This window comes from Cricetulus griseus, chromosome X (genome assembly GCF_003668045.3).
Source record: "Cricetulus griseus strain 17A/GY chromosome X, alternate assembly CriGri-PICRH-1.0, whole genome shotgun sequence".
Classification (NCBI taxonomy): domain Eukaryota; kingdom Metazoa; phylum Chordata; class Mammalia; order Rodentia; family Cricetidae; genus Cricetulus; species Cricetulus griseus.
The window spans coordinates 118,292,832-118,305,988 of NC_048604.1; the positions used below are offsets into that span (position 1 = coordinate 118,292,832).

General features: G+C 40.4%; 1 protein-coding gene across 1 annotated transcript in view; it reads right to left on the minus strand.

Moving 5' to 3' along the window:
• Positions 1 to 13,157, minus strand: part of Med14 (mediator complex subunit 14) — an 84,734-nt gene that overhangs the window by 15,929 nt on the left and 55,648 nt on the right. The window contains 5 exon segments of the mRNA XM_027433168.2: positions 2,544 to 2,655; positions 6,855 to 6,992; positions 10,218 to 10,487; positions 10,758 to 10,910; positions 12,122 to 12,213. Of these exon segments, the coding sequence (XP_027288969.1) occupies positions 2,544 to 2,655; positions 6,855 to 6,992; positions 10,218 to 10,487; positions 10,758 to 10,910; positions 12,122 to 12,213 (765 nt within the window).

A 13,157-nucleotide genomic window follows, 5' to 3' on the forward strand; every position in this document is an offset into this window, starting at 1 on the left:
CTGTATGATCTGACAAGTGAATTAACTTCTCTGTGCCTCGGTTTTTCTCCATAAAATGAGAATAATAATGGGACCTATGCAATAAGTTTGTTGTGATAATTAACTGAGTAAAGTGCTTAGAATAGGGCTTGGCATATTCATAGCAATATGCCAATATTGTCTACTAATATAATCATTCAAAATTTATTTTCCCCTTCCTCCTATGCAACAATCTTTACTCTTCCTAGAGACACACTCCCCTGGAGAAGTCTCCCCTTGGAAATCTTCAGGACTTTTACAACCATAGTTAAGAGAACTTCCCTCTGTAGTTTTGAAAGCAGCTCCTTTCTGTTAAGAAAACTGAGCACCTTTGTGTCTCCAAATATGGATGGCCAATCCAGTAAGGACCAAACTTTTGGGAAAAACCCTGCTCCTTAATGCTCTGGCCATTCAGGACAGTGGCCTCTGGGACCTCAGGCTCCACACACATAATGTGGTCTGCCTGGAATACCCACCTAGTCTGTGTTCTTGCAGCTGGCCTGCTCCAACCCATCCTTCAGTTCTCATCTGGACCCATGGCAAGGTGAAGAAGGCAGGCAAAGAAGCATCTCCAGGGCAGAAATGGCCAGTCCTTTACCAAACATTCTTTCAAAAGCCTAAATGACCCCTTTTAAAGGCTCAACACACGAGGAATTGCAGGTGAAGATGATTGGGGAGTCTAAGCAGAAGAACCATACACACACTGTCTCCAAAAAATTAGGAAATTGAAAGACTTTTGTAAAAGAAAAATCAAGGATCTGGCTGCCTGCTTTCTTCCCCTAGGACTACTCTGTAAAACAAAACACCTGCTATTGTAATAACTTGAAGAATAATCTGAATGGCTGTGAGAGAGGCATGCAGCAGAGGAAGAAGCTGCCAAGATGAGACTGGCTGAGCAATGGCAGTTGGACTATCAAGTAGTCTAAACTGGAACCAAGGCAGATTGCAATGGGTTGGTCAGAGAGGTGCATGTACAGGCCAGGTTCCAGACTAAACACTATGTGATTTATTTCACTCAAAGTATTTTATGCTATTCTCAGTTAAAAATGGAATAAGTGGGCTAAACAAGCCTTCATCTTTCATCAGATTAAAAGGTTCCGCAGGATTATGCACATTTCTTATTATGTATGCAACACTTATACATGTATATCTATCTGCATTAAGGGATTTTAGAAGAGTAACTTATAAAGAAAAAGAAACCCACATAAGATTTAATAATTAGTCAACTAAAGGATGTTCTTATCATTTGAAGATGCTCAGCTTACTAGCTGGATTGCGCGTGCCCGTGCGTGCGTGCGTGTGTGTCTATGATGTAAGGATGGAACCCAAGCTCTCACACATGCTAGACAAATGCTTCACCAATAAGGGACATCCCCTAATCCTGAGGTTTTTAGTAATAAATTCAACAAACACATTTACTTTACAATTTTCAACTTCTTGTACTAGCAAGAATTGAATCCAGGGCCTCATGTATTCTATGCAAGCACTTAACCACTGAACTATGCCCCAACCCTTTCTGTATTTTTCTGCTTATGAGGTCTTGAATTTTTTGATACTATTGTTTCAGCCTCCCAAATAGTTGAGATTACAGGCTTATACCACCAGGCCTGGCAAATTATTTAATTTCTTATATGTTACATGTAATATTACACCATGCATCTTTTGTGATAAAACAGTTTTGTTTTAATTTTTCATTATATTGATTTAACTATGGAACCTAGAAGGTAGGTTTTTCCCCTTAAGAAATCTGATACCTGTGTCATTTGCTAGATGGTAAGTCGGAGCCAGGGGCTGGTACCCAAGCTCCCTGTTTCAAGTCATGGTAAAGAAATTCCACAGAATAATTCAGCTAAAATTTAAAACTTGGTATGCCATGCACATACAGTGCATAGGACAGTCCAGCAAACCATTCTGTCAGGACAAATAAGGTGTGAAGTGCCTGACTCCAGGAACTGGAGAACAGATCACTGTCACAACTACCAAATCTTGACAAATGGAGCAGTAATGAAGGACAGAAATAACAAACAAGTCAGGAATGGTAGTGTACCCCTGTAAGCCCAGCACTAGGGAGGAGAAGGTAGAAAGATCATGACCTCAAGTCTATCTTTGGCTACATACTGAGTTTAAGGCTAGCCTGGGAAACAAAACAAAAAGAGTGAAAAGGTGCAGCCATGAATATCACATAAGCTGATATGGCTTTGTTCCAATTTGTTCATTTACTTAAGATAGGCAGTGGGTAAGATTCAGCCCCAGGCCTACAACTGTCACCTTCTAATACAGACCATGAGATTAGTAGCAACCCTGGGAGTGGTGCTACAAGTCTGGCTTTAGGCACTTGAAACAAATCTTATAAAGTGCTCTGAAACCATCACAAATGTGAATGTCCCAATACTACTCCAATGAAAGCAGGCAATAATTTAGCCAGAGACTAGAAAAGGAAACTGAAGTGTGAGGCCACATGTGCAGGTCTTGGTATGTGTGTTTTGGAATTGCAAGGTAAACATGAAAGAGAAGTTATATCTTACCTGGAGACTGTGTGTGTATCATAGAGGGGGACTGATTAATTGTGTTGTGATAGGATGTAGGGGGTGAAGTAAGAGGGTAAGCGCCGGAAGTCCCTGGCTGCTTTGGAAATGGCTGAAAAAAAAAAAAGAAAAGTTAATGTTGGCATGCTAGTCAGCCACAGAGAGTATTAAGTCTGGCTTTATGTCATTAAACCGACATTGCCACTTCAGTGATTGGCAAATAGGAATCATTTAGATATGGAATTATCCAAAATACACATCAATCATGCAAAATATGAGGTCATGAACGTTGACTTGCAAGTGTTTGAAAAACAGTAAAACCCTCATTTTTCACCTGCTTCAACACCACTGCTTCTGTCTCTCACAGTATCCTTTGTTCATTTTATCTGCCACAGGTTTGTATCCTTTATGTTAATATCCATGAAATCACAGTGAACCTTTAAATTCCCGTTAGTTTAACCTCTTTAACCTTCTTTAGCACCAGACAAAAAGTAGTACATGTAGCTGGTGATATAGCTTCCATGGCAGCACACTTCCTCCAGCAACACACAGACACCCACACATGTGTGCATGCATACACACAGGAGTGGTATATATTTGGCAAAGTTTACACCTTCCTAGCTTTGTTTTTTTAATATAAAATTGAGGTATTGATCACATATAGAAAATATAGAAAAACATTTAATTACCTAAAAAACCTTCATATTGATTCCTCTCTGATTCTGTGCTTGTGCCTTCAACACTTCCACAATGATTTTCCGCTCCTCAATGAGGAAAGTGTGTTCTGTCCTGTTATGTTCACTGCACTCATGGAATTACCATAGGGCCTGGATTCCAGGGGATCAGGTAATCATTTAGCTTTGCATATATTCTGCTTCTATCAGCTACTTGATGAAGGCTATAAGATGGCATATAGTGTAGCCATCAATCACATTATAGGGTAAGGATATTGAAGGTAGCCTTCCACTATTTCTTAGAGTGTCAGTTTGGATTATTCTTGTGGAATACTGGACTTTTGCCTAGTGACATATTTCTCTTTAAACCTATAATTTATGCCTCTATTAAGGTGTCTTTTTATTGCCCTCAACTATTCTTCCCCCTCATCAATCTAACTAATTCTCTTATACCCTCCTTTTCTCCCCGGAACTTTCTCCTACCTACTTCCTCCTTCCCCAATCTTCAGGAGATCTTGTGCCTTTCACCTGCTCTGAGGAAGCATGTATGTCCCTCTTAGGGTCCTATTAGATCCTAGCTTCTTTGGAGGTATGGATTGTAGGCTACTTATCACTTGCTCTATGTCTAATATCCATATATTAGTGAGTATATAACATGTTTTTCTTTCTGTGTATGGGTTACCTCACTCAGGATGGTTTTCATCCATTTGTTTCTTTGGTTGAGCAAAATCTCAAGAACTTTAATTTCACAGCACAATGGGCATACACCACTTGCAGATTTTGGTGCTTTCTAAGCCTTCTTGGTACAAAGGTAAGCAATCCTATTGCCAGGGGTTCAAGACAGCCTAGTTTTGTTTGAGGCTGTATTGTAGGAAAGCCCACAACAGTATGCCAAATGTTGAACCATTCTGAATGCCTCTGAGCACCAAAGGGCAAAAATTTTAAAAAAATCTTAAATGCATAATTTGGTAAATGCTAACTAGCCAGATGTGGTAGCACACGCCTATAATGCCAGCACTGAGGAGGCAGAGGCAGGTGGCTTTCTATAAGTTTAAAGACAAACTAATCTACATATGAATTCCAGGCCAGAGCTATTTAGAAAGACCTTGTCTCAAAAAATAAAGAAAATAAGTAAATTACATATTAATTACCAGCATACCAATTTTTTCAAGTCTTTAGTACCTCCTCGCAACTGCTCTAAGACACCAAGACTGATAGCTTGAGTTTAATTACCAGGACCCATAAGGTGAAAGGAGAACTAACTCCAACTAGTTGTCCTCTGATCTTCACATGTCCTATGATACTTACAAGCGCACTAAATAAGTGGGAGAAAAAAGTTTAAGGCTGCAGTGGCACAAGTCTTTAATCTAGCACTCTCAGAAAGACAGACAGGAAGATCTCTGTGAGTTGAGATATATAGAGGGAGTCCAGGACAGTCAAGATTAGTGAGAAACTGCCTCAAAATTTCCCCACCTCAAGGATTTGGAGAGGCACCACCAGACATTTGATTTAGAAATAAACAACACTAGCTGGGTGGTGGTAACCCATGCCTTTAATACCAGCACTTGGGAAACAGAGGCAGGAGGGTCTCTGATTTGAGGCCAGCCTGCTCTACAGAGCAAATTTTAGGACATCCAGGGCTGTTGACCCTGTCTCAAGCACCCCCCCCCAAGATATAAACACCAACAACAACAAAAAGTAAAGAATTCCTATAGTTTTTACAAAGTGATAAATTGTTCTCAAGTTCCTAGAACATGCTAACTTTTCCTTAATCTACCCACGTCTAATCCTTTTACCAGTTGGAAATTTCATATCCAGTATGAAATGCTACAGGTACATACAACTCTCAGCAAATCAGAATGTTTAATAGGCTACAGTGTCACATTTTTCAGTGACCAAAACGATCCTTGGAGAAGCAACTAACAGATGATTTATTTAGGATGAAGGTAATAACAGATCACATCTCATCAATTGTCATTATGACACTAGTGTGGCTCATATCCAGCCCATCTCAGTCACTCTTTGTCCAATATCAAGTCCAGGAAAGATCAACAATGTAACAAAAGGGTCCCACAATAAACACTGCTGCTGCTGCTGCTGCTACTGCTGCTCCTCCTCCTGCTGCTCCTGCTGCTGCTGCTGCTGCTACTACTGCTACTACTACTACTACTACTACTACTACTACCACCACTACTACTAAGTGAAAGGTTCAGGCATTACGCTGGCCCTCTTACCTGGCAGAATGCACTCAGGCAGTACCCTGGTCAGCCCAGGGTTCCATGGGAACTAAGTCTGCACACAGGTGTAAAGGACCCCTTTAAAAGACAGACCCTGCCCACTTATGCTTTCTTTTGCTCTCTTCTCACCCTCTTCTCTTTGCTCTCTCTTGCTCTCTTGCCCTCTCTCTCTTCTCTTACTCTCATTGCTTGCTCTCTCGCTCTCCCCCCTTTAAAACTACTCCATGGTTAATGTATCTCCTAGTTCTAAGCAAGATAACAACACTAAGCACTCCTGTGACATCTGCTGGGCAAGATGTGGCACAGCATCTTCGTCTGAGTAAACATCTGTCACAGCCCCACTCTGGCTACAGAGGCATTCATACTGGGTTTTGCTGGGCTGCCCTGTATTTTTAAAAAGGTCAGGAAGAGAACCAAATACAGAGGAAAGAAACCTAAAAAAAAAATGCCAGGAATAATACATAAATTTCTGCGGTAGAAAGAGTCTAGTACTCTTGGAAAAAGACACAAGCACCAGCAAGTTGCACTTACTAAGCATAAGTAGCCAGGTCAGAAGCAAGGCAACCCAAGAGCAGTGCTGTGATGAAAAGAGTCTGGGGGAGAAGCAGTGAGGTACTTTATAAAAATTACTTCTGGATCGCCATGTAATTCAATCTTGTTTGTAATTCAAATACATAAAAAATAAAAAACTAAAAAAAAAAAAAATTACCTCTGAAGGATGTGCCTCAGAACCTTGCCAGCAGTTTCTATGTTCACATACAACTAAAATCAGAGCTGCTAAAGAGCCTCCAGCCACTTTGTCTGGGCTCTGACACATGGGCACTGGCCTCTTCCAGGCAAGTGAAATCACATTGGGACTGGTTTAGGGATACAAGATCACTGACTACCTTCTATTTCAAGAGAGCAGTCAGAGTGAGAACAAAGGCTAGCTTGAGGGCTGCTCAACTCCCAGACATGGGAAGGAGTCAGAACAGAGCCAGAACACAGCTGAAAGCTTTGGAGATGTGATTGTATGGCTTGGTGAAGCTGTCTGAGGAAGAACCTTTGAAATGATACTCTGCTGAGGCCTTAGTGAACATTAGCAGACTTAAAACAGCCGTCATTCAGGACACAGTGAGGTTGCTCTATAGCAGGTTGCCTTGTATCCTGCAAATGGCTTTTTTTTCCCATTTAGACTCTCATTGCTTTAAGTAGATGAGTGGCCTGAGAACCTGAGGTCAATGCCTTTTCCATTACTGCTTATTTCGTATCACTGGAGGTGTCGTTGTTGTCTCTGTCACTATTGTTTTAAAATATGGATTTCCTGGGCTTCTTGGGCCTTCCAAAGAATTCTTACTTTTCAACCAAGAAGTGCTGACACCTAGAGAAGCTATAACAGTGGAGTTTCAGGGACATATTACCTGTTGCTGAGGTGGCTGGAGCTGTGATATTAAAGAGTCCATCATATCACCTCCTATAGGAGACGGGGGGTTATCATCCTCATTTACAGATCTTCTCCTTGCATCCTGATTGCTGTCAACAAACATGTTCAGGAACGTCTATGAATATAAATGAGCAAAATTAGTACAACAGTTTTAAAGCATCTTTTACATGTATTTGTGTGTGAGGGGGGTGTGGGTGTCTCACATCTGAAGTGAGACTGCCTTATTTAGTTGTTTGTTATTGGTTTTTTGAGGCAGGGTTTTTCTTTGTGTAGCTCTGGCTGTCCTGAAACCCACTCTGTAGACCAGGATGGCCTTGAACTCAGAGATCCACCCACCTCTGCCTCCTGAGTGCTGGGATTAAATGTGTGTGCCACCACCACCAGGAGAGCCAGCCTTTTTAAATATGATATCAAAAACTTAAGCAAGGCTAATGGAGTTTGTCTCAAGCAATGTTTTTCTGTGTGTGTCTCTTGGTGAATGTACGTATATATATGCAGGTACAGGTCAGGAGGGGCACTGGTGTCCTCCTCTTATTTTATACACGGTCTCTCACTGAACTTGAAGCCCTCCATTTAGGCTAAGCTGGCTGGCCATGACATTCCAGTGATCCACCTGTTCCCATTCAACAATGGAGTTACACTCACATGCAGCCATGCTTGGCTTGTTCTTTTTTAATATGGGCGCTAGGAATTTGAACTCAGATTTTCTTTCTTTCACAGCAAGTGTTCTTATCCACTGAGCCACATCCCCAGTTCCTGAGTTTCCTTTTAATATCCCTTTTCCGATCTTCAAATAAGATGTCATAATTTTATCAGAACAAAGTCTTTCAGAGATGTGCAAGACACATTTTATCTCCATGCCCCACTAAAATTACTGAAAAGAAATTTAAAATAGTAAGTCAGAGACAAAAAGAATGAGAAGAGAAAAAAAGTAGTGATGGGGAAGCAGATGGGTGAACCACCTGTTAAGAGTCCTAGTCTAAGCTAGCCAAGAAGCAAAGCTACTTCCATCCAGACTCTCAAGACACTTTGGAAATAGCACTGCCAGATACCTCGGCAGTTGAGAGCATAGGCTGCTCTTCCAGAGATCTCAGATTGAATTCCAAGTACCCACATGGCAACTCCCAATCGTCTGTAACTCTAGTTCCAGAGGATGCAGGCACACAAGTGGTACACACACATACATGCAGACCAAACATCCATTCATATTAAACAACAGCAAAAAAGGACTAATTCTCCATTACTGTCACCAGAACTCTGTGAATCAGTGCACCACCATCTCCTGAAGGAGGAACCCTGGGTTGATGGGGGGAACTTCAGGATCAATTCAGAGAAAAGGATACCATACTTAAACTGGGTATTAAAGGCAGAAAAAGGCTTTTTTTCTCCTCTCTTTTGACCTCTTGCAATTGAGGAATCAGATGTACAGCATCTCTGCAAATTCACAATGGCCCAACAAAAAGACACAAAACTACTGACTTGGGGAGTATAGCCAAGCAGATTCTCCTATGATGAACACCAGAGTCTCCAAACCTTACCTTTATATAAGAGCAGAGAGTTAAGAAAGACTTAATAATGAAGAAAGGTACCAACATGAGAGTAAAGTTCTACCAAGGCAAGAAAGGGAGTTTACATGGGAAGAGAAAGTAGCATAAAAATAAGCAAACATGCTATAAGGTCTGGGGAGACAGATCAGGGGACAAAGTGCTTGAACTCTAGCACACATTTGGCTTTGTTTGCTTGTTTGTTTTGGTTTTTAGACACAGATTTTCTCTGTGTACCTTTGGAGCCTGTACTGGATCTCACACTGTAGATTAAAGGTGTGGGCCACCACAGCTCTGCAGCAATGCACATTTGTAACCTAGCACTGTGGGTAGAGAGGAAGAACGAAACAAGGAGAGTGAACTATGACACAAGATCACTGAGGCTTGTTGGCTGCCAACCTACCTCAACTAGCTCCAGGTTTGGTGATCATGTCTCAAGAAACTAAGTAAGAGTGATAAGGGCAAAGTACCATGCAAAGAACTTTCCCAGGGCAAATGGATGTGCATGTTCAGATGCCAAGAGCCAACTTGGTAACACAGGTTTAAGCCAGTCAGAATCCAAAGTAGCAAACAAGGAAGCACATTTTCAAACATTTTATAAAAATGATCACAGCCTAGAATTCTATACTTAGGCACTCTCAGTTAGACGAGGGTAAACATTGACAAACACACTAGGTCACAGACACATTCCACAGTCTGCATCAATCTCCTGTGTACTTTCTCTCAGGCAGCTACTACAGCAGGTCTACTACCAACACACCAACATAAGAAAAAGACATGGGGTCTGAATGCTAATCTGGAATGTCAGCTGGAAGAATCTAGAGTCACAAAGAAGACAAACTTCTAGGTGTGCCTATGAGGCTGGTTCCAAAGACCCTGAACTGAGTTGGGCTAACCCATCCTGAATGTGGGCTGCATTCTTCCATGGGCTTTGGGGTGTAAAGTGCTGAACCCAATAAAAGATACATTCAATTTGCTCTGCTTCTTGACTGTGAGCACAATATAACAATGCACCTCAGGCTCCTGCTGCCATGCCTTCCCTGCCATGAGCCGTACCAAACACTCCATCCTTGCTTTGACCAGGGTTTTTTGTTTGTTTCCATGTATATGTGTACACGTGGGAGCACATGTGTGCAGGTGCATTAGTGTGCATGCGTGTATAGGCCCAGAGGTGACAACAAGTATCTTCATAAAAACAGTAATACTAAAAAAAACTATGCAATCACAATTGCTACCTATGTATCTTGCAAAACCAGGAGAAAGGCAAATGTATTTATTTATATAATGGGAGCAGCCTGAAGGAGGAAAGAGTACATAAAACCAAATTTCCAAAGTAGTAGATCCTCCTTTTTCAGGGTGAGAATTATAATGCCCTTAAGCAAAAACTACTATCATGCTACTTAAATATATGGTTCCAAAAATACCAAAAGAAACAGATACCTAGCAAGTGAAAACAGGTTTATGTGAGGAATGGGAACATACAAGGAGTGGGGTAAGGGAGGAAGTTTACAAAACCAGCCTTTGGAATTATTTGACTCCCAACTATGAACACAAGCATCTGACTTTCCATGAGGCTCTTCTGCAGCAATAAAGTCTTCCTTTAAAGTCCCCAAGAGCAAATGCTTATTCATGAGAGTGAGGAAACAAGGGGCCTCCTAACATTCCAAGTACACAGAAACTGTACTTCAACTTTACTACTTATTAGATTCTGATAGAACAGCATTTCTCCTTCAGAGCAACTGTTTTCAAGATTACATTTATTTATTCTATCATTCTGTAACATTGAAGTTTATTACCTTTAATCCTGGGGCAGGATAGAAGCCTTCAACTAACTTGCTGTTATCAAAAAGACTATAGGCACCATCCCGTATTGCCACAACACCTCGACTACGGCAGTATATGTCAATGCAGTACATGTTCCTGAAGGCCAGTCTGATGTGGGTGGATGACTGTGGTAGAATGGAGAAACACTGGTAGGCAGTGTTAGTTCTCTGAGTCAAGCCCAACATTGGCACAGTAGGGAGTTTGTTGATGGCATTTAATGGTGCCTGAGTATCAAACAACACCTAGAAGAGATAAATACAGAGAGGTCATCCAGTTGTCATGCAACTGCTAAAAAACTAGAATTTTGGATGTATCACTGGTGACAAATGAGCATTCTGGCACATTCTATAAAAGTTTCTGTGGAAGTTTAATCAAATTAACTGTTCAAAGCACATAAGACAAAGGCATCCATCTTACTCATTAAAGACAATGCAGATAATTTTTGAGGCATTTTGCATAACACACTACCACCAATAGGTCTTATTTTTAGACAGAACAGTGAACTTAATTACCTGTAATAACTGAACCACATTTGGTGTTTTGTTGAACATTTCTTGAAGTTGATGGAGAATGGTATTGTGACAATTACTGCAACCTGAGTTTGGGCCAACTGTTCCCAAAGAAATGTGAAATTTCTGATGAATGGAATTCCACTGGATACTAATCTAAATCAGAGATAGCACATGTTCAAAAAACAGCAAAGTAACAGATTCAGTTGAAGAACATAATGTTTAAAAAGTTGCCAAACATCTAAATGAGATCTTTTTGTGAAAATGAGTAACGTGGTAAAATTTGGACCCAAACTCGAAATGTGTAGTTAATACAGATCAGTAAAGCCCCTGAGCATGTGTATCAACTCCCTTTCACTATATAGCCAGAAAAAAGTCATTAAGCTTTGATAATGATCACTAGTGTTCCTCAGTTGTTTCTTCTTCTCTTCAACTGCAGACTGCTATTCTCAGTGCCACCAATTAAGGAACACTGTCATAAAAGAGAAGGAAGCTGCCTCAAACACAGGTTTATTCAATTATTAGGTTTTAAAACACAGGTAATTTCTGATATTACTACATGCAGAAGTGTCTAGAGAGAAACAACTTGAATTTCTGAAGATTTGTTTATTTTTTATTTATTTAAAATCTGTGAGTGTTCTCTTGCAAGTCTCTATGTGTACCATGTGCATGGTTGATGCCAAGGAGGCCAGAAGAGGGGACTGGGTTCCCTGGACCTGGATGTACAGAAGGTTGAGAGCTGCCATGTGGGTGCTGGGAACCAAAGGAGGATCGGCTGTGAAAGCAGTAAAGGCTCTCAATCAGCGAGTCCTCTCGTGATTTAATTTTAATGAAAAGAATTAAGAACAGATTACAGGGAGTACAATTAGGGTTAAGCTAGGAGCAAAGAATGATTGATTATATTCAAATAAGTCAAATCAAAGCTATATTGTATTTCTCACAGCCACTCATGAATATTCTTCCTAACAGCTATCGGTCATGAAAGCCAAGTGATTTGAAATCAGCAAAGAGAAAATATCAAAAGTGCTTGTTTTAAAATCAAGATGATTTTTTTCTCAATTTCAAGGGATTATGTATTATATCACACTTTTATTCAGCAAACATTTAAAATTTACCATTTTATCTATGGTTTGACTTGGGCCCTTATTTAAGGCAGTTTTCGTCCTTTGCTTTTTTTTTCTTTCTTGCGTCACAGTTTTGATATGTAGCCTAGGAAAGTCCTGAACATAAGATCCTCCAGCCCCAGCTTCCAGAGAGCTGGCTTAAAGGCAGGTGCCACCATGCCTGGCAGCTTTCATTATTTTAAGTTCTTAATTTTTAAAGGTTACATAAGAAAGGACCTTCCACGTTTTAGTCCATAGACTTACTGAGCTTCCTTTTGTGGTTCCATAACACAAGATAAGTTTCCGATAATTATAGACACGAACTTCTGAGAAAATATTCAGATGAGCAGGTATGTCTATGCAGAAACAAAACAAAAAAGCATTAATAGTACATGTAAAAATTTAGAAAACAGGTTTGAAAAAGAGGGCATTTGGCATACATATTACATGCCTAGTTTGGTTGAGAGATCTCCTTTAAGCCCAGACTTGGCCTCAGATTCCCTATGTTTGACAATGTATTCCTGATCCTTTATCAGTCAAGTGTTGTGATTACAAGCACAAGTCACCATGCCTGATTTTATTCTTTTGTAAAAGGTAGTAGCCAAGACAGAGAAAGTAAGAAAGACACTGAAAAAATCTAGCATAGTGGCCAGTATAGCATATCACCATCTTTGTCCTGGCCCCCTTGCAATCAATTTATGCCAATAACAGCTCTCCAACTTATTGGCTCTATGACATTCGGCAAAGTTTTTAAGTCTCTGTGACATATTTTTATCATCTGCAACATAGGGATACCTATTTCCTAAGCGACTATAAAACTTAAATATGCTGGTGTTAGAACATACTCCAAGAATGGAGTCGTGTAAGAATTCTGAGTGCTTGTGAGAAAACAAGAGGCTTATGACTTCAGTATCTTCAATACATGAAATTGGTATTTGAAATGTGTTCCCAAGTGTAGCAGGTAGGAATGAGTTTATTTCAGATTATTCTTTCTTTGTGAAAAAGTAAGCCACTGGGAAATAAAGTGCCCTTGTCTTGACTACTGACAGTATGCAATCCAAACTGGACAAGCAGGACACAAAAGAAAGTGACTGCAAAAACCTTATCAAGACAAAGTGAGAAAGCCCTTCAGAAAATCCTGCTTTCCAGAAAAGTCTGTCAGAAATGCTAGGCCTATAGATAGGCCGAAGATGGATGCCCCAACACTGCAGATTTGGAAGTCATTTGTCACACTTCCTGCTTACTCAGTCAACAGCATTTCCTTTTCATGTCTATGAGAGAGTTAAAGACTAGATAGTTA